The sequence below is a fragment of the Phasianus colchicus genome, chromosome 4 (genome assembly GCF_987193195.1).
Source record: "Phasianus colchicus chromosome 4, bPhaCol1.hap1.1, whole genome shotgun sequence".
NCBI classification, from domain to species: Eukaryota; Metazoa; Chordata; class Aves; order Galliformes; family Phasianidae; genus Phasianus; species Phasianus colchicus.
Genome location: NC_143439.1, coordinates 16126101 through 16147568, shown reverse-complemented (window position 1 = coordinate 16147568; position 21468 = coordinate 16126101). Strand labels below are relative to the sequence as shown.

Sequence of the window (21468 nt, the reverse complement as noted above, 5' to 3'; positions counted from 1 at the left end):
TTCCCAAGGCCTGTTCTGGTGACCTAACCCTGTGGGAAAGGCAGCTGGTAGTGGCCAGGAAGCCTGCTGCTTGCTTGACTTGCAGCTCTTTTATCCATGTGTATTAGTTTTTCTAGCAGAAAAGAGTTTATTAGTGTGTATTTTTATTGTGCAGACTTTGCACCCTATGTAAAATTAATGAATAAGCAGGTTTTAGTTCTAGTGCATACTTTTTGCTGTACATATGGTATATATATATACATTTTAAAGTAATTCTTAAAGAAAAGTATACCTTCAATTTAATTTTCTATGCTGTTTCCTCCAAAATTAAAATGTCCTTTATTTTTAATGACTTAACATATTGTGACACCTAAAATCTGCCTTCCCCCTCCAGCTCCTCCATTCCTTTTAGACAAAGGTTGCATTTGAAATACCTAGTTTATCCAAGTAAGACTGGAAGTAAAGGCTACACTGAACACATCACAAGCTACTTGCATGTTAGTCCCCGTCATGGGTGCTTTGAGCAGAAATCCTGGAAAAGATGACAGTGGCACAGTTCCAGATGTGATGTTTGCTGGGCATGAGCCTGATGTGCTTGTGTAGCTGTCCTGTTGGGCTCAAGCCTCAGACCTCATCATGCTTGATAGGCACAGTGGCAGAGGCCTGAAGTGGCTGCAGGCTGAAGCCATTCTTCTTGTCGTCGGGAATGATGCTCTGCATGCATGGTGATTGATGGTGTTTTTTCTGTTCATGGGGCTGTAAGGCATTGTCTCCGATTAGCAGTTGCTGTGTCACCTGTATGTTTTTCACACTACCCATAGTGATGTCATTTGTTGACCCCACTGTTATGTTATTTTCATCTGGAGTTGTGAAAATTTCATTGCGTGGTTGCAAAACCAAGCAGATTTGAGTAGGTGGAGAAGCAAGACCTACCTGCTGTGCTTTGCTCTCTTTGATGGGAATGCAGCCCATATGGGGCTGCAGTTCTTATGAAGTTTTGCAGTTTCTTCTTATCTCTTGGCCTGTTGGGGCTATGCATGTACAGCAGTGGACATCTTGTGGTAATTCAGCCTTGTCTAAAACTGGCTGAAATCCATAAGATCACAGGAAAACACCCTGGGCTTGAGGGCATGAGGTGCTTCAGGGCTCAGGCGTTTGGAAGAGGTTGAAGCCACGTCTTTCACTGCCCTGTTTTTCCCAAGCCTAAAGAAGCTTTAATAGGCTGACACCAGTTTTTACACAATAATTCTGGTGCTACCAGTTGTCATCATGCTGGAGTTGTTCTTCCTAATATTTTCTCATGCTCATACTTGGTTCCCCACCTGTATCTCCTTCAAGTTGATGATATTTTAAAGCGTCAAGATAAAATAGGATGCCAGGAGTTACGGAGAGCTTGGACAGGTCCTGACATCTGCAATTTGGCTGCAGCAGCATGGCCAAAGCAGTGCATTTCCACTGGCGTTCCCCTAATGAAATATGGCAGGGGAATTACTCATAGGAATCACAAGGTAGCTTTTCTTGCTGGCACTTACTGGAGAAGCTAGAGAATTCTTGCATCTTAATTTCTGGCTTCTCCAACAGAGAATTCTTACATCTTAATTTCTTTAATAATGTTAAGGAAAGTGATAGGTGACATTGAATAAAAATTGTTTTTCTAGAAATGTCAAAGCATACGCTGAGATTTCAGAACTTGGATGGTGCTTTGGCATTTCTGTGATTAATGTGATTAGATTATTCCTGCTGCATGCCAAAGCGCCGTGCAAAACATAGGCCAACAGCCTCAGGGGCCTTGTTTTTACATTAACTTCTGGAAATCTATACACTGGTGTTACACTCTGGCCTTCTTGTGCATGTTGAACATGTTTTGTTTTCGTACCATCAGGTACAGACATCGGCCCAACATCAAGGTTCCCAAATACCACCCCAATAAAGCTCTCGCTAATGACTTTGTAATCATTTCCCTAGTTGACAGGCTACCTCAAAATGCTTCATGAGGCACATGGGAATCACTAGCTCTTCAGAATGCGGGCACTGTACCTTCTTTGCAGGGACGTATGCTGCCTTTTAAGTGGTTAAACCTGTCCTACGCACTGCTGTCGAATGGGAAGGGGCGACAACTCCTGCATCCAAGCTCTTGGTTAAAGATGTGGCTGCAAGACTGGTCACTTAGTCACTGTAGGGCAAGTCCCTTTCACAGACAGAAGGGCTTTGTGTCTGGCCACTTCTTAATCTTGATCATTTGCTCTGAACAGATCCATTTGAGGAAAAGATACCTTCCATGTCAGCTGCTGGTTAACCTTGAATTCCTGCCTGTGTTCCCATCTGGTGGTTGTTTTCAATGTGTTTTGTTGGCAAGAAACAGTGAGAGAAGGGGCTTGTGAATTGAGACAGATACTTCCCACCAAGGTAGAGGAATGAAAAGGCAGGAGGGTGTGGTGGGCTGCAAGGACAGGATTTATGCCCCAGGGAATTGCAGAGCAGCACTTCCGTCTATGATATGGGGAAGAGGTGGCACTGCTGGCGTTCAAGCTCTCCTCTTTGCTCAGGTCCAGCCAAGCTGGAGGTTGCCTAGGCTTTCCAGGGCCATGTGCAGAAGCTTTGGGGAGCATACAAGTGTTGGCTGCCTGTAAAGTCCACCCCTGCTATCTCATTTTGTGTAGCACTGTGTGTACTTTTTACGCTACAGGAACCAGTGGGAGTGACTTTCCTGCTGGACAGCTGTTCCTGTGCACTGGTGAAGAAAAGTGCAATATGGGCTGAAGGGATTTGGGAGAAAGAAAGGTTGGCCTCACTGTGACAAGCTTTCCAAAAACATGTTCTGTGCCATCTTTGCAAAGGATCTGTGCAGTTTTTAACGAGGCTCTTTGCAGGTGATCATCACTGCTATAGCATTTCTCTGCCTGGAGTCCAGTGCTTGTACTCTGAGGCCTGCTTTGCAGAAGCAGCCAATGCTAGCAGCTGTTGAAAGCCATGCTTTGAACAAGTGAAGTACTGTAATAACGGCAAGTACTCCACATAATCTGTCAGCATCGAAAACTGGGCCTCCTGGTAACTTTGGCTTTATTCTGCCTATGCGTATGTTCCCCGGTGCTACAGTGAGCTGTAGTCAATGATACCTCCCTACCTCAGTGGAGTGTGAAAAGTTGGGTTCATTTGGCATTGCAGTTCTTGTGATCAATACTGATGGTCTAAAAGAAAAGCAAGAAAATATTTTGGATGCAACATATTGGGTAGGTACATCTACAGTGTTTGGAAAGTACACATAGGTAAGGCTTGGATGACTGCAGAATGATGGATCAAAAATAAATACATATGCTAGAGAAGAAGAGGCAGTTGTAAAAGAATTGCATATCCAAAGGTCAGAATTTAAGGTTACTCTGTCCTTAATTCTGGCACTTTCTGATACTTAGTTTTCCAATTTTTTTTTTCTCTGCTGTTTTGTATAAACTATACTGTTGTAATGTCTTCTTGTGAAAGATCCTGAGTTGTAAAATAGATTTGTTTTTGTGATCTTGAATGGCATCTCACAAGTTGTGCAAGAACTTCATCTCAGTGTCCCCTCATGAAGGAAGGACCAAAGAAACCTAAGGGTGAGGAGAACAAAGGAATGTTTAATAGGCTGTATTGCGATGCAGTTGGCAAGGACCTTGAGAGAACATCAACAGTGGCCCCCTAGGCAAAGATTAGCTAAACCAGCCCCCTTCCACACATTGGTCTTCAACCTGGCCGGAACTCAGGTTGAAGAATGGCGGAGGTATATGACAGTAAACTTAAATATGCTGTTACGAAGGTGTCTACAAGTATGTTTCAGAGTCCACACAGCACAAAGGCATCTGTGTTTCTTCCATTTAAACAAATGAAAAAATTTGCTTTCTTAAAACCTTCAGCGATAGATATTCACAACCTCCCTAGATAAGCTGTTTCAGTGGTTCACCCTGCTTACTATTGGATACCTTTCCTCCTCTCCAACCTGCATTTCTCATGCTACCATCTTATGCTGTCTCTTTTAGTCTTACAGGCCATGTTCTCAAGAGGAGTTATGGAAACAGTTTGTTTCCTTTCTTGCTTGCAGCTCTTTACATAATTAAAGACTGTTGTCTGCTCTTCTAGGCATTTATAAAGCCTTCCACAAATGTTGGTTTGCAGCCCTTGCCATGCTCTTGCTGATTCTTTCTCTAGGCTCTTTCTGATCTCTTTCTTGAACACAGAAAATCTAAAATGAGGAGACATACATGTGTTGCCATCTTACCAGCCTCAAGCAAAAGCATCACAAACAATTTAAGATTTTATATACTCGATGTGCTGGGTTTTGCAGCAGCATGCTTGCTGACTCAAACACTGCTTGAAACTGTGTCCTCTCAGCTCCTTTGTGGCTGAGCTAGGACAAAGGCAATCATTTTTCAGTCTTTGCAGAGAGGCTTTTTTCTGCTTTGACACAGAAGCTTGCATTTATCCTGATGAAATTGTGTCTTATTTCTTTTCAGATCATTTCTTGACCTTGTCAAGATCAGTCTTGGTTCTTAGTGCTTACAGTCCTTCCCAGGGATGTGCCATCTGCAGGTTAAATAATTATTATCCATCCTCAAATCATCAGTTTACATGTCAAAACAAGCAGTACCCAAGGCAGGCAGACCTCAACAGGACCCCTCTTGATATCTTCCAGTAGACTGACTGTGATACTAATTAAACAGGCTAATTGTAGAAATCATAACCTGTTCCTCCTTTAGGCTGTTTTTTTCCAACTGATGACTGTCTTTTTCTCCCTGTTTTTTTCTGCATAGGCTATATAGAGTCCAAACAGCAGTTTTTGCCCTTCCTTAATAGTTTTAGAAAATCGGGGCTATTAAAATACCACAGTACACATTTTCCATGAAGCCTAGCAATATAAATCTTTTTTGTACATGGTAGGTTGACAGCACGCCACCTAACAACATTCATGCCTCCTCTTATTTCTGAACAAGATGTAGGGAAAAAAAAACCAAAACAACAGCAACAAAAAACAAACAGGCCTTCACCTAAATATAAAAGATATTTTCATTGACACCCGCCATCTTCACAATATTTATATTTGGATTGCTTCAGCAATCACGAGCTCAGGATATGTTCTTGTCTGTATGCTTTCTTTGTAGGTATCCACAGGCTTGGTAAACTAGGATGTCTAATGGAGAGGAAAATACATATTCTTGCAAATAAGCCTCAAAAGCTGCTCATGATCTAACTATCAAAAGAAATGATATTGGCTAAACTGGGATGCTAAAGGTCTAACAAGATACTAACTAACTAACTACTAACTAACAAGATACCTGTTTAAACACAAGAATGAATCTAGTGGCTGCCTGTACCAATGTAGTTTGGAATACAGGTTTTTTCCATGTATTCCCATATCTTCAAGGATTGTTGCATACAGGTGTAAAACACTGTTTTCATCATGCAATAATTTGCATAGTCACCAACATTTACTTGAACTTTGCCAGTTTTAACTAGGTTTTATTTTAAAATGACATTCACCTGTGTTACTTCTGCCTCTCCTGCCATCACTGTTTGTGCTTGTGTCCTTTTATTTACTCCTCTCCTTTTATCAGTGGGCTTTCTAGCTTTCTGCATTGCTGCTATTTGTTTCATACGAATTGGTGTCACAAAGCAAAACTGGCTAACACTCTTTTTTTTTTCTTGTGATCCTTCCTGCAGTAAAACATTCAATACACAACAAACTCATTCTGCTTTAAATAGCTTGAACATTAGTACCTTACTGGGACCTGAAAAAAAAATTAGCATCATTATGTCTGATGCAAGAGGTGTGACTGAGGGGTCACCTTTCAAGGTGTTTCAAAATCTGGTTGTAAATCACCTTTGTCACCAAGAGTGACAAAGAACTGCAGCTGCTTTGAGTAGGAAATGGAAATATCTTGTACTCAAAGGACAAAATTCCCTGGCTGTTTGGAAGTCAGCAAGACATTAAATGTTGATGTTCACTCACAGCCATTTCTGCTTTTTACCCATGCTGTTCCTACATTCTCCAAAAAGGTTTTAAGAACTCCTCTGGTATCTTAGGCAGAGGCTGTGTGTCAGGCTACTCAAAAAGCCGTTCAACTAGTTTGTCATAATGTAGTTGTGTCATTTCCTTCCAAGCTGTGCTTCAAGCAGCTCCCATCTAGCAATGCAAAATAACTGCTTGAAGAGCTCTGTTGTTTCTTTATTCTTTGTTGGTTTTTTTTTTCTTTTCCAGCTCCCAGAAGCTTAATCTGTGTTGAAAGTTAATTGGATTTTCTTTCGTAACATTTTTACTGCAAGGTGATCCAATGGTTTTGTGTAGGTTTAGCTATAAAGAAGTTCCTCCTATTCTATGCAGCATCTTGCATTACTCTAATCATTTGACACATATATCTGAGCGCCTTTCAGAAGTGCATTTAAGCATAATGACTAACATCTGTCACACAGCAGTTGTTCTTTCTTTCATTCTCTTCCTCAGAAAAGGCTGGATGTGCCAATGCAGCCCTGGTATTTTTAACATAAATTAATTATCCATTCTGTTCTGCATTAATGTCCTAAAGGGTGAGCTGAAGCACATCTTGTGCTAACAGCAGCAGACCTTGACAGCTTCGCAGCCAGTAACAAACCAGAAGACTTTTGGGCTCCCAGGTAGCAAAGTTTAGCATTTGTACAGAAGGTTGGCATTGCACCGGAGGAGAACTTTCCTTTCCAAACTTCACTTAGCTCAAAATGCTAGGGGAGGACAAGGAGTATCGAGGATTTTGCTGTTACTCTGTGAATAATCTGATGCAAAAAAGATCTCACCTCCACCGAGCAAATGAAAAGCCAAAGGCAACCCTAAGTTCAGGCAGAAGAGCTTGAGTAGGTTAGGCAGGTGCTATCTTGTCATATTATTGACTTCGTAAGTCTGTGTTCACACCAAATACCTTTCCAATCATTTCTGGTCTTCCTGGCTCCACCTTATCTGGTAGGTTATCACTTTGCCTACCTCTCTGGAAAATGAAGGTATTTTTTGTATGTGTTTCTAGCTTCTAAATGCTCTCTAGCAAGTGAATTTTGTCAATGAGTGTGAATTTAGCTCATTCATCTCTTGTTCCACCCATAATCATAAAAAAAGATTTTACTTAGAAGTCTTCTAAAGCTGTAGTATCCTCACGATTGCTTGTATTTCTCTCACAAAAGGCTGGTGAAGCACCTTGCTGCAGGCAGCAGTGATCTGCTACAAATGGAAGAAGCCCCCTGATGTCCATTGGCAGTTTAGAGCATGTACTGCAGACCCAGAGATTGTAGGCTAAAGTTTTCTGTTAATCTCTAAAATACTGAAGACAGCTTTTTAACTTTGATCATAATAATTAATTTTATAATTAACTTTTTCATAATGCCCTCAACCTGGCAGAATTAGGAAAATAGCTTTTTGGCTCAAACCCTTACTTAGAAAGCAGAGAACAACTACAGTATGAGGTTAACCAAGCCTCTTTCCTCGGAACATATCTTTTCAGCTGGTACTCTTTCCCTCCATCTGGCTGCAAAACATCAAGGTCACTAGAGCAGTGTAGATAGCAGCCTGTGTCTGACATTCTTTGGCCTTAACTATTCCAGTGACTAAAGACATCCTGTTCTGCAGCCTTCATGTACTTACGCAGCTATTGTGTGGACAGTGGGAATTTGGGAGCACACAGATGTTAACTGTGGGTTGAGGCGAGTTTCTGCAAGGTTGGGGGTCACGCTGAAGCAAAGCAGCAGTTATTTAGCTTAGCAGTTATTTAGTGACTCACTTATTCTCTCTGTGATCATTCTCATGTCAAGTAGGGTTGCACAAAGTAGTTACCTAGAGCAGATTTGATCACATGCTTGTTGTAGACTAACTACTGACTAACACACTGACTGTTAGCATGCAGAATCTTACTTGTAGTCAACATAAAACAGCTTCCCCAGGCATGAGCATTTCTTCATCTACTAGGAGTACTACTCTGAGCTTAGACTATTGTTTCTAATCATAACTTTATGTTGTGTCTTGATCCTTTTGTTATGTGTCACTGTAATTCTGTTTCTCTGAAGGCAGAAGTAGACTACAGTATGGAAGTACACATTTTGAGCTAAACACTGCCATTCAAATTGGTTGCAGAATGATTGGAGTTGATTCTTTCTGTGCACATAACAGCAAGTCCCTAACACATCATCTTGGGAATCAGCCCAAGCAGCTAGCCAAGTTAATAAATTTAGGTATGTAGAATGAGCATAGCCTCAGCAAAGTAGATATGAAGATGCTGAGATAAGAGCTGTGCATCTGCCAGTCTTCCATCCACTCTTTTGTAGTCCTGCTCTGGCTCCATGTTTTGCAGTGGGTGATGATGGTGAAGGGAACCACCAGGATGAGGTACCATCAAAGCCTGCCCATGGGACCTAGGTCAAAGTGGCAGAGAAGAGATGATGCTCCAGCTGGGCTTGATATATAAAGAGTGGGAGGGAGGTGGAAGAGGAACTGTACTGTACATGGACATATAAGGGAGGCTGCCCCTTCATCACTGCATCTCATGAGCTCCCCTGCTGCTGTTGAACAAGACAAAAAGCAGGAGGCAAGTGATCCTGAAACTCAGGATTATATTAAACCAGTGAGCAAAGAACAGGAAAGGTGAAAACAGATCTGCTCTGGATACTGCAGGAGCACAACTATTTCAGCCTTCCTTCACTATCTAATAGAATTCTGGAGGAAGGCGATCACACTGGGGATTATGTGGACATTTCTGTCCGTGGGATCTGAAAGTGGTGGCATGCAATTGGTGTGTATGTTAATTGCATTCCAGCCCCTGAATTCAGTAACAGCATTTTCTACTTATACCAGCACAGGCATCTCTCAGCGCTCTTGAGCGTGACCCTTTGAGTTAACTAGTGATAGGTTTCTTCTGGCTGTCTTACAAACAAATAAATAAATAAATAAATAAATAAATAAATGAATGAATAAATAAATAAATAAATGGAGAAAGTGCTGGAAACTCCAAATCTAGTAAAGAAACAGACATTTTTGCTGGCTAAGGTATAAAGGAGAAGACATCATGTCAAAAGTATTCCTGCACTCCCCCCAAAAGAGGAACAGAAAAGTTAGAGGAGGAGGCTCTTGAAACATTGGTGAAAGGTAGAAGTGAAGACTAGGCCATGGTTTGGATACCATAGACTGCACAACAGCACTCTGGGGTAGGACTGAGGTACTGCTCAAGTAGTCTGTCTCTGAACCTCTTTTTGAGATAGGCCCTTAAACGCTGTTCAGCGAGACTCATCCTTCCTTGCCCCTCTGTGCTGAGGAAGAGAAATCATGACCTGGGGGAATCTTCTTATTCTCCTCAGCTTCTTAGGCTCTTAACAAGGTGAAGAAGCTCACATTCTCTTCCATTCTGCTTCATTACACTTGACATCCACAAGTTTTGATGACACAGAAAGCACACATTTGTCTGTATTGCCCTGTTTTTTTAGGTTGTAATGAATTTTAACTTTTCACAGCAAAGGACTTGCTATTTTTTTTAGTTGCGTACAAGTGGTTCATTTCCCTCTTAAAATAGAGGGGAAAAAGAAAAAGAAAAAGAAAAAAATTAGCTAAACGTCCAATGCTTGCTTTCAGAGCCTTAGAGGTGCAGTGGATTAACACCTGAGGGATGGTTTGCCACTGCAGTATTTGGGCATTGAGGTGAGCACAGCAAATGCAGCAGCGGCCTCGCTCTTTGTCCATGCTGCAAACTTGCAGCAGCCCTTGACCTGCTAGGATACATCCTGGGGCTGCCCTCTGCAGTTGCTCAAACCCCTTTCCAGCCTTTTCCTCTTTGCAGCTGTGAGGCTGTGCATAAGAGGACAAGCAGGAGACAACGACATGGGTGTTTTTCACTTGCCTCAGCCTAAACACCAGCCTCTTTTTGGCAGCCAGTCTTCCGGGAACCTTTTCTGCAGTCATTCTTGCCAATACTTTAGCAGAGATCTTTTATCCTGTCCAGCTCACAAGCCTTGGCAACTGAAGCAGTCCCAGCCAGCTATGCGATGCAGCTCCACAATGCTAAATATTACCATTTTCAGAAAATGTGACTCCAACAGAAGGCTTGGACTGTGAGTTTGCAAGAACATAGATTTTTTTATATGCATTTACAGAGGGGCTTCACTTCAATCTTTCCCAAAAGGCTTTCAAGCCTGACAGCTTTTTTTTTTTTTTTTAATTTATTTATTAAAAAGTAAAAATCAGTAAGTTTGTACTAGTAAAACCTAGAACTCTCTTTTACCAGTGAAGGATTTTTTCTCTCCTCCTTGAATTTTGTATGGATGCAGAAACTAATGCAAAATAAGAGTTGCAATATTAGAGGAGATCAGAACAAAGTGTCCTTCTGGATGGAGTTTGATACAATTTTAAGCTGCTTGTAAAAGATTGCCTGTGAAGGTGAACTAATTTGGGCTGAAAAAGCTGTTGCTGTTAAACTATATTGGGTACACTTCAGTAGATAGTCCAAAATAGCTTTTTTTTTTTTTTTTAACCACCTCTGACATCTAGGAAAGATAACCGTATTTTTGTCTTAGATTGAAGGTGTGATTCTTGCTGGAAGAAACTTACACTTTTTAGAAACCATCTCAAGAAAGACATTTAAAGCCAAAAATATTGTACGGAAGCCTAAAAAGAACAAACCAGAAATCACAGATCTGAGTCAGCACCAGGCCACCATGTGCAGAGATTTATGGCTAAGTTAGATATGAGTTGTGACCCACCTGCCTGCATTCCTGGCCATTCCCAGGCTCAGTCTGGTGCCTGCAGAACTCCTGACCAAGGATGACCCCTCTCACTCTCCTGCATGGTGCTGGTGCTGTAGCATTGGAATCAGGCAAGAACTCGAGTTGGAGGGCTGCATTTTGGGGGTCCTCTGCTCCTGATGTAATATTTGGTCACTGGCTGATGTCAAGTAAAGACCTTGCTTTCTGCCAAGCTAAACCCCCCACTGTTTCAACTGCACCTTACTCTCTTTTCTTTCTACTGATAGATACTGTACATACCGCTCAACAGCTGCTGCATTTAATTCCAGAAGCTGTAGTTGGTGGCAGGCAAAGTGATCTACATACAACCTCTACCTTACTCATAAGCATACATTACAAAGCTTAGCTAGCATTAATAAAATGTTTTGCTTTCAACCTGCAGTCCCTGTGGTCCAATGTTCCCATCGTCAGGCTCCATTGTTACAGAAGCTCAATATATCGGTGTTCTCTGGCTGCCTTCAGTTTCATAATGCTGGATGCAGACCACAATGCCCAGCTATGTGGGTGGGTATCCAGCTAGGACTAGAAAGCAGGTAGATAGTTGTTTAATGCTTTTAGGCTCAGAAAATGCACAAAGGCTCTGAAGTCAGTGCCTGCTGACTTTCTATTTTCTGCTGCTTCAACGCTTGCTGTATTAGAGGGGCTCTGCTGGCAGCATCCCTCAGTAGGAGCAGCAGCTGTGGCTAGAAGGTCCTGTAAATGAATTTATCACACATGCATCACTCCCCTAGGTGCACTTCCAGTTTCACTGGAACTGGTATCCAGGTGGCCACACAAGGGGCAGTTCTTGCTGTCTTTCTTGGCCATAAATCAAAGTTGCAGGCTTCTTTCCCCATGTGACTGTCTCACCATATAGCTTTGGGTACAGGTTGTTTCTCACTGCTCTGTGAACCTAATGCTTGGTTTTCTTCATCCCTCTATGAACCATTCCAAGAGTTCATGAATTTATACTTTTTTTTTCTTACACAGAAAAAGAAACATTTCTCTGTCATCCGATGCGAAGGATATTTTTGTGCAGGGACAAGATGCTTCTAGTCCACATGTAAATAATCAAGTGCAGAAAGTCTAAAGCCAGCTGCATTTTTTTGAATATCATTTTGTTTTACACATAATTAATGCTTTTATTGAGAAGATGTTTTCATTTATATATAATTTAAAAGGCATATGATTTTCCTTCTCTATGCGGAAAGCGTGCATTTCGAAGCACAAATTTCAGAGTGCTATTTTTGTGGGTTGCATTAGATTCATAGCTGGTATGAGTTGAACTGGACAGAGTTTCCCATACTCAAGGCTCATAATGTTTAATTTCCACGTGCCAGTGTGCACGCACCCTTGCTGGAGCTGGAATTAGGCTCCTTCCATGCGGATTGGTGTGGGCTCAGTTTGGCACATCTCAGTCCTCAGGCACCATCCCCACGCTTCTAGGAATGTTCCAGGCAGAGGATCTATGGAGCTGTAGTAGTGTGTATCTGCATTCATGCCTTTTTTGGGCAGTGATAAGACAGCCTCTTCATGGAGATTGCCATTTTGTAAATAAGCTTCTGCTCAAGCACCACCACCACTAGGACTACAAAAGATGGATGATTATTTCTTCCTAGAATTGTTTTTTCCGCTGCAGGATCTGCTTTTTTTGTTAATTTGCATATAATTAAAAATGGCCCCGTGCTCTACTGAGCAATCTTGGATCATGTTTTACTCTGAACTATGCTGTGTCTGGGAATCACTTTATTCGTCACTGAAAATCAGCTTTTAATTGTGGCATACAGATATCTGCAGGCTTTGATGCAGCAAAAGCCTCTGCCTCCAAAAATAAAACGTTGCTTCTCATAAACTTTCAAATGAGTTGTTTTTTAGGGACTGGAAAAGTTGCCAAGAATATCTGCATGAAAATCTAGCATGCTGACTAAAGCATGAATTTACCAATGCCTTTAAAAACCAGGTCTGAGCAGCACTCAGGTAAGGTTGCGGGCTGTATGACTGCCTGCAACACTTCTGTGCAACACCAGCCTGGTGTGAAAAGCCTGACAGTCTGTTTGTTTTCCTGTGTGCGATCCCAAAGGATAGCAGGTACTGCTATGCCAGGGCAGCGGTGAGACAGTCCCAGCATGGCATGAGAGGCAGCCTGTGTACTGCTCTTCTTGGAGAAAGTGTGGAACAGCTGTGGTTTTTAAAAATGGCTGCAGTCCAGCTGGAGGTGAAATTGCAAGGAATTGCAGGCATAGGTAAGCAAAAATATGGTACACTTGTATACCTTCCTTGGCACAGCAGCGTGGAAAACTACCCTGCAATTTGATGCAGTTTTCTAGCATTGGATTTATTACCCATTGATTATATTAACCAAAAATCTTTACCATCAGAAAAGAACACACATCAAATAAAACGACTGGGAAAATGAGTAATTTTTGTACTGTACTTTCCATGTTGGCATATTTTCAGTACGTACAGTGTTTGGTTTTGGTCTCAACAATGAGATCATTGTTACTGAAACCAAATATTTTCCATGTATCTACATGCAAAAGATAGTAATACATGACAACATTGCAAGATCTGCTCAGTGCCTGTGATAAGAAGCATGGAAACTTCTTTGCCCAGCATGATGCCCAATAACCGCTTGTAATCTAGCATGTCTTCATTACTGCCATGAAAGCAGAGATGTGCAAGTTTGCACACTTGTTCCTTGGTGAGCTTTGGGTGGGAGAGGGCTATGTCTGCATCAGGCCAGCTTAGATCTTAAGTAGCTGCTGCCTGCAGCTGCTCAGAGGGTTGAAACACAAAAGCCAGGGTCACAGGACAGATTCTTTCAGCAGTTTTCTTGTCTGGATCAACACTGCAGGTGCTGTGAAGCTGGTGCTTCCCATCCCCAACATCCAGATCTTATCCAGACTTGTCTCTTTCCAGCTCTGTGTCTGCAAAGTAGGATCTGTGTTCTTAGCTCCAGGATGCCTCACCTTGGTTTCTGCTTGTTTAAGTACTTGTCTTTGAATCAACGCTGGAGATCAGGACACTGTTTCTGAAATTCCTTTTCTCCTCAGGTATTATTATTATTTGTTTCTGAAAAATCACCTCTCTGACGTTTGCTCACTGGTTTAGTACAGGAAAAGCTTTACAGTTGTACCTGGAACATTCCACTACACATGCAAGGTGTTGTTCTTCATTTTGACAATCCAGGAGTGATTTACAGAACACAGAAAGAAACGCCAAACACGGACAGCAGCTTCTGACTGCAAACTCCAGCAAGCCAATACTTTCATTTTAAACAGAGCTTTCTCCATAAAGCTTTGCACTTGGCTGGCATGCATCAGGTACTGGACAGCTAGGAGTTGCCTAGTAAAACACTCACAAGAGTTGACAACTATGCAAGCAGAGCCTGGGAAGTTAGGATGTTCAGTGATTTTTTTGTCAGGCTCCTGCTGAAACCTTTTGAGACATCTAAGCTTGACAGTTTGTTTATTCTCCTGAGATCCTGCTACTCCAGCTTTCTACTCGTCCTCTCATACCCCCCTCAGTTTAGCTGCCTGGTCCTCGTAGGTCTGCCCTAGGTTGTCTGGGCTTTCAACTCAACATGGTTATTCACAGGGAGAAAAGCCAACAGCTGGAATAGGAGAAGCAGAAGTAAGCATGCAGCACGTCTTGTGTGTTTAAGGAGAAGAAAGGACAGCATCTGGCCTCTGTCAGGAAGAGTTCTCCTCTCCCAGCGTCCTTCAAGGAGCTGCAGAGCTGAGTGGAGGCAGACATCTTGACTGTCTGGTCCTATCTTCCTGCAGCTTCCTTCCTTCTTGCGTATCTCCTGTCTTGTAGTCACCCAGCTGTGTGTTACAGCATGCTAGACATGTTAATGTGATGTCTGCATATCCAGAGTCCTTCTTGGGGATGTTTTCCTTCATGAAAATGAAGATCGGATGTTAGGAACGTTGACATTTACTAGGCGGCTTTCATTGTCTTGTTCTTGCACTAACTGTCCTTTCACCATTAGGGTGGTGAAGAGAGAAAAGCCGGCTTAACACGTAGTCAGAAAGCGAAAGTAAAAAGTATAGAAACAAACCCACCAATAAGTACATAAATAGGCTAACTGTATGATAGCTTGTAAAAGGAGGCAGTCTGCAGCGTGACTCCTCTGTAAACTGCATGATAGCATTGGTGAAGCCTGCTGCAGACACTCAGCAGGCTTCCCAGGGTTGCTTTTGCTAGACTTTGAGTATCATAGTTGCAGAGACTTGTACCTGTTCTGAGAGACTCTTGTTTTTTTCGTAAGCTGTGGCCCTTTGCTTTCTGAATCGGTTCATAGTGATGGAGTTAATGGAGCTGTTCTTTATCGTAACCTAAAAGGTGTCAGTTGTTTGCTTGTATGTGTTCACAATCTGACCTGTAGCGTTATGCATCCCTGAAATGGTGTGATTTGAAGCACTTTTGGTGTGGCATGTACAGTTGCAGTGCCATCTGGTTTTGATTTTATCCCTAGCTATCACACATGTTCTCCCCATGTTTTAGACACTGAACCAAACAAACTTTAAAACTAGCACTTTAAGTACTAGTGGTCACTTTGCTTCTGACTATATTGAGCACTGCACTTTTGTAAGTACTATTAGCACTGAGTTTTGAACCACTTTTTTTCCCCAGTCTATTTAGTCTCTTACGCACGGTGTTAATTACTTAGGGGCCATCAGAAGATAATTTTGAGGTGTATGTGACCACTGTCTGGTGCCTAATTTCCACTGCATATCTCTTAGCAATTTTATAAATGAGAGAAATGAAACTGTCAAAGATTGTTTTTACCTAATAGACTGAACATCTGTATCATTGACATCCAGGCAGATGTGGTTGCTGTAAACTTTGAGGTCAATCAGAGAACCAAGCGCATGGTTGTTTTTAACACCAAAGATACAGGAGAAATCTCAAAAGGGATTGGGATAGTGCAAGATGGTATAATTTACACTTTGATTTACACAGACAGCAGGATGTGAAACAGAACGAGAGCTAAGAGTGTATGGCAGATACTCTCGGTTTTGGTAGGAGAACCCGATCTGCAGTAGCAGGTTGGGTCAGTGGGAAAGCTAACTTGAAACTGCTTGTAGATGCAGATATCAGTAACAACTGTGCTCAAGCCATTGCAATACAAGCCATCATTGTGCCTGTACTGAAAGTGCTGTTGGGATCGTTGTGGCTGGAACTGCAAAAAAAAAAAAAAAAAAAAAAAAAATTAAAGGATTTGCAAATGTTTTAGACAATGGAGCATATAACCACTGGGTTTGCTGTTGAGATTGGAGAGAAGCAATTGAGATTGGAGGAGCTTAGCAAGTCGTATGGCAAGAAGCCATGTCAATGTGCTTTCCTATCCTTGTTAGATTCCTGCAATATTTCAGCATGGCTGGTATGGGACCTGAGTTGCCAGGTCTCCAGCAAAAAATCAATGGGATAGAGTTTGTCCCAAATGGCAAAGTCGTAATTCTCTAGTATTTGGACCTGGGTGATGATCCTCAGGATGCACAATGTTCAGGTTTTGATATTCCAAATCATACCCTCTCAACACTCTGATGTCTTTTGATTCTATAAAAGCCATCATGGGTTTACTGCAGCAACAAGTAAACCACGGTGCTTGCAAGGGTTCTGTGCATTCTTCCCAATGAGGTATCATGCATGAGGCCCACAAGGCAATCCTTCTATTGGAGCCTTTCCTTGGCAATGCTCCTGGATGGGATTTGCTCCTTGGTGACATGAGTGGGGGGAAAAATCCATCAGTGCAGTCAATTGCTTGAAGGAAGGGAGATGAGTTAGGTCTTCTACCTTCACTTTTAGCAAGCAGCTGTGGTGGAAATAACCTCCAGTGGAAAAAAAAAAAGGGGTAATTTTGCTTGTTTCAGCAGATGAAGTATTGACTTGATGAGCTGGTTTTGCTTTGGTTCAACCTAGGCTTTCTTCTCTGATAGAGCTTTATAGGTTTGGGTATTCATTCCGAATTGAAAGTGGTTAAAAAGCAACCCAAAGTGTTATGCTTTTATATTCTCCATAGTGTGATTTTAAAGTGGAAATGTACATAGATTCCAGACTTTTTCCTCTCCTCCTTGCCAAATTAACCCTGCAAATCTAGCTTTAAAGAACTAGCATCCAGTGGCTCAGGTGCTCTCTCAGGCGCTAGTTGATGAGAGGACAGCCTCTCAGAAAGGCTTATAGAGGGCCTTGGCCCCTTTGGCTGGCGCTGGGACACAATGGGATGCTTTTCAATACTTGAGCCCATATTCTGTCATCCTTTGGGGAGCTGAGTGCTTTCTTTCCTTCTGGGAAAAGGAAGCTGGTAAGGAAGAGGGACGCAGAACAGGTCTCTGTGTTTTTTTCCACAGGTGTAGTTTTTTGCCCCTCCGAGTTGGCATCTCGTCCTTCGGGAAGGTAAAGTTAAGCATATTCTGCTGCACGGCACACATAAGGCGTGAATGTAATGCATAGCACAGCACCTCTTTCTTGGGAAGAACCTTTTAAGCAGAAGATGGTTCTTTTAGGGGATTTCAGTTGCTTGGGTTTGAGGCAGCTCATGGGAAGTGCATTGAAATGGCACACGGACAATGTTTTACTGACCTATTCTTTCTCTCCAGCAGAGACATTTTTAATTTCTTTCCATAGTTTAGAGCTCTTTCCCAAAAGTATTTCCTGGCCCACGTGAATGACCTTGAAATGAGTCAAGTTTATCGAACAAATTGTGCATTGCAGGAAGCAGTCTCCAAATCCAAACACACCCATGCACCCATCAATGTGTATGTGCATGTATGTGTGTGCACATATACCTACAGACAGAGAATTTATTTTCCCCAGCTGTTTTTTTTTTGTGGTTTTATTATTATTGTTGTTGTTGTTATTATTATTATTATTATTTTGGGGGGTTTTGATTTGTTTTCAGGATATTAACCAAAAGTTGTTTTAAATTCATGGCATGAAGAACCCTAAATGTAAATCTGAGTACATTGTGATGCTAATTAACAGATTTTTCTGAAACTTATGTGATGCTCAGTATTTTTCTTAGGGAGTTTTGTTTAATGGTAGATCATTGTTCTGAAGGATGTTGGTCCTACTGGAATCACACTAATGGAAATAAAATGCATGTGTTACAAGTGTAGAAACGGTGAAGAATTAAGTGTGAACTTACTGTACAATACCGATTCTGTTTTCAAACGATCTGTTTCGCTGTTCAGTAGTTGACATATAAAAATGCAAATGTACTGTAATTTAGCACTTTTTCAATTGACCCTGTTCTCACTATGCCAGAAGTAAGGAGCACTTCTGGGGCTGTCAGGACCCGTCTCTCCTGACGTGCAGACCCTGTGAAGCATGTCAGGGAAGGGTCAAGCTCTTCATCCTTCCTGCACATTTTGGTACCAGAATTGGCCAGAAGGAAAGAAAAGTGTGAGAGTCTCTTAGTCCCCTAGTGTTAACAGGGTGCAAAGTGTTACATGTTCCGTACTGTACTGAAAGGGTTGGTTGGTCAGTGACTGTATTGTACTGTATGACGACGCATAAATTGCCTTGTATTGTTTCTAATGGACTGTACCATGTCCCCCATGGATCTCCATGACCCCAGTTTTTCAACAATGATGCATGTTATCAGTTAGGTCCTACAACTCTGTGGTGCTAACTCTTCCATACCAGATGGTGCTTCTGTGGACACTAACTGAGGACATGCTGACCAGAGCTTGAAGTTTCACAGTATTTCTCCTCTGTTTGTACGAAGTGAACACACACACACTAAATGATAAACTTGAATTTGTTTCAAAGCATCATTGACAATCTAATGTTTTCTATGTGTGCTTTTATTTGGGACGGCTTTTCCAGAAAGCAGCTCTCTCCCCCTACAGCCACCCCTGTGCTGCAGTAGGCAATCCTGTCCCCTTTCTCCATGGCGAGCCTGGAGCCAGGACTTAGTCTGACTCCTCTGCCTTTGGAGGTGAGCTGCTTCCCCAGCAGCTCTCTGCGTGCTTATCTGTGCCTAAAAAGGACACCTGTGACCACTCCATCCCCAGGTAGGTGGGCACTGTGGTGCTGCTCCAACTCCTCCACAACCAAAAGTGGAGTTTGTAGCAAGAATTGGCTTTTTACCAGAAGGGAGGGAACTACTGAAGAGGAGCTGGAGTTCCAGCAGGCACCTCTGTCCTGTGGGGGGAGAGCCCACATATGCAGCCCCACTGGCAGAAGAGTCACTGTTGGTTCTGGAGCTTTATGGGCTGTTGGATGGTGTGGACAGACCCTTCCCATCCCAAGCCCCCCACACGAGCTGCTTTCTGGACAAAACAAAATCTGAATATATTTTATATCTATTTGAAAACAAAGTCTGATATTTACCCCTGTTACCAACTGAATTTGCATATTGTTGTTTGCCACAATATTTGTTCTGTCTTAAAATAAATTTGCTTACTTGTGTAGTCTGAACTGTCTGGTCTGATTCTTGTTGCCTGATGCACGCTGCGGCTGTTTCAGGGCTCAGTCACTCAGAGCTGCCCTTACAGTGTCTCCCACGTAGGCGCTTCCTGTGAGTAAGACAGGGAAATGTGTCCGCCTGTGAGGGGCAATGATTTTAGCCAAGACCCAGAATATAAATCTGCCTCTCTTGGTTATCTCACATCTTCTCCCCAGGGCTTTTCAACCTTATGTCCTCTTCCACCAGTCTTTCATAATTACACCCTTCAAAATGGTAAGTGCACAACAGAAGAATCACTGCATTTCAGTACACTTAAGTACGGTTTAGAGATTAGATTGTTATTAATGTATTCAATGAGGTTAAGTAATTTCTGATGTCGGTGTTTTGCATTTGAGAAGGAAATGATTTATCGTGATGATGTCACCGAAAACAGCAGCCAAAAGCTGTGGACATCTAATGATGTTCACAGGAGGAGGAGATGTAGCAAAATCTTTTTTTTTCTCCTCAGAAAGGTGGACAACACTATCTTGGTTTTTCAGTGCCACGCATTAACAAGGCATTTGCATTGGTTACTAGACATTGTACAAAGGAAGGCAGCACTCACAAGTGGTTGCAAACCTGTTTTCCCATGCATCTTCAGGTACAGAATCCAGTCTGTGAGTAGATGAATTTAAAGGAACAACAGTGCCTGTTCCTGCCCTCCAAAATGCCCCTTTATCTACCTGTGGCCTCAAATGGGAGGCAGCAAGTTCTGCTCAGTCCCTGTGAGTGCCAAGCATCTTCACACCACCCTAAATAAGATTTATTTGTTTTCTCAGATGATTTCTTGTGCCCCCTCTAGTACAACTCCCCAGTACTGCCTCTCCCACTGTTGTCAAAAGGGTACTGGGACTCAGCAGAGCCACTGCAGAAGAGGCGTGCAAGGCTGTGTCGGGTGCTAGGGGTACCAGGGAGTGCTCATGCCACATGGGGTGTGAATGTGAGGGGCCCCGCTGTGCAAAGGTAATGTGCAGGGAGGAGATATAGGAGTGCTGGGGTGAATACCACACCAGCAGGACCTTGAGGAAGAGTTGGGTGGACCCCTCCTAGGTGCATACCTCTTTCCAGCATGTCAGCATCAACCTCTGTATTGCACGGAGCCATCAGGTCCAGGTGGAAAACATCTTCACAAGATGTGTATCACACTGAAGTTAAACCGTCCCTCGTGTCATCACCAAGGACCAGGTGGAAGCATTAGAAATGCTTTACATATCTGATTGCTTAAGTCTTTATTTATGAGACTGAGAAGTAAAATACCCTCAGGACTCCTTTTGGGGAGATAGTATGGGAGTCCCATTGGGTTTCAGCAGCCCAGTGAGCAGTCCAGGGGCTCTTTGGCTGAGTTTTCCAAGCTGTTCACAGCTCACAAGAGGCATCTTTTGTCAGTACGGAAATGGCAGAAGCCCTTTAGGAGCAAATAAAAAATTGTATTTTTGTAAATATATTACTCCCTTTTACTTTGCTAAATGTATTTTTAGTTGGAAAGCTCACTAAAGGTGCACAGTGTTCTAAACCCTCTGATTTCACCTGAGGGAAAGAGAAGTTCAGCAACTCTGGTTGTTTCAGCCCGTGGAAACTGAGGAAACTGTATTGTGTCTGCCGGCATCATTAACAGCGAGGAAAATGCTGAAACTCGTGCCCAAAAGACGCATTAGATCCAAGGAGTTCGGTGCGCTGCAGTACACAGAAATGCTCGTAGAGGCCGTGTTAGGTACATGAGGGCACGTGCACGCCAGTCCTGATGACGCCTGCCTCTAAGATGATGCAACGGAAGAACACCGTAACACACGGCGTGATTTAACGCGTACCAGAGCTAGCCGCCAGATAGGGCCGTCTTATGGCGTTACTCCACACGTCCAAGGAGCAGCACGTGCCGGGGAACTCCTCTGCAGAAGCGCACGCAGCGCTGCGCTACCCGCCGTGCCTCACGGCTCCGGTTCCGGAGGGCAGCCTCGCCTCTCCGCCAGGCCACTGCCGCTACGGCAGCGGGGCGACGCCTAACCGGGGGGCTCGGTGGGACTTCGCACCCCGCACGGGTGCCGCGCAGCTCCAGAGGCTGCAAGCCGCGTTTGCTTTCCGTTATTGACTCCGGTCTGCGAGGCAAAGCGTTTCGGCCACTCGGGCTGAAGCAGAGCGACTGCTCGCAACGAAGCAGTAGAGCCGAGGTACCCCGTGTCGCGGCGTCCTGCTATCCTGCGGCCCTGCTAGACGGCAGCGGCACCCCCGGGCCCCGTGCCGAGCCGCCCCTCAGGGGGGCGGCGACCGTTACGCCGCGGCGCGAA

The 21468-nt window shown here is 43.1% G+C and overlaps 1 protein-coding gene and 1 long non-coding RNA gene across 5 annotated transcripts in view; one reads left to right on the top strand and one right to left on the bottom strand.

Annotated features, from left to right (window-relative positions):
* The window catches only part of PURG (purine rich element binding protein G), a 25682-nt gene extending 6539 nt beyond the window's left edge, over positions 1-19143 (top strand). Inside the window, exon 3 of the mRNA XM_090138752.1 lies at positions 17085-19143. Within this exon, the coding sequence (XP_089994878.1) occupies positions 17085-17187 (103 nt within the window). The 3' untranslated portion in view covers positions 17188-19143. The remainder of the gene's footprint in view (positions 1-17084) is intronic.
* Positions 4-21468, bottom strand: LOC116238033 (uncharacterized). Of its 4 annotated transcripts, none has more exons than XR_016465848.1 (3): positions 20245-21468; positions 19145-19256; positions 4-735 (listed from the first exon to the last, which is right to left on the bottom strand). It is a non-coding gene; the product is annotated as an uncharacterized LOC116238033 (long non-coding RNA). The 4 variants fall into 4 exon arrangements; XR_016465847.1 differs by lacking the exon at positions 4-735 and adding an exon at positions 2864-4192; XR_004168855.2 differs by lacking the exon at positions 4-735 and adding an exon at positions 2864-3563.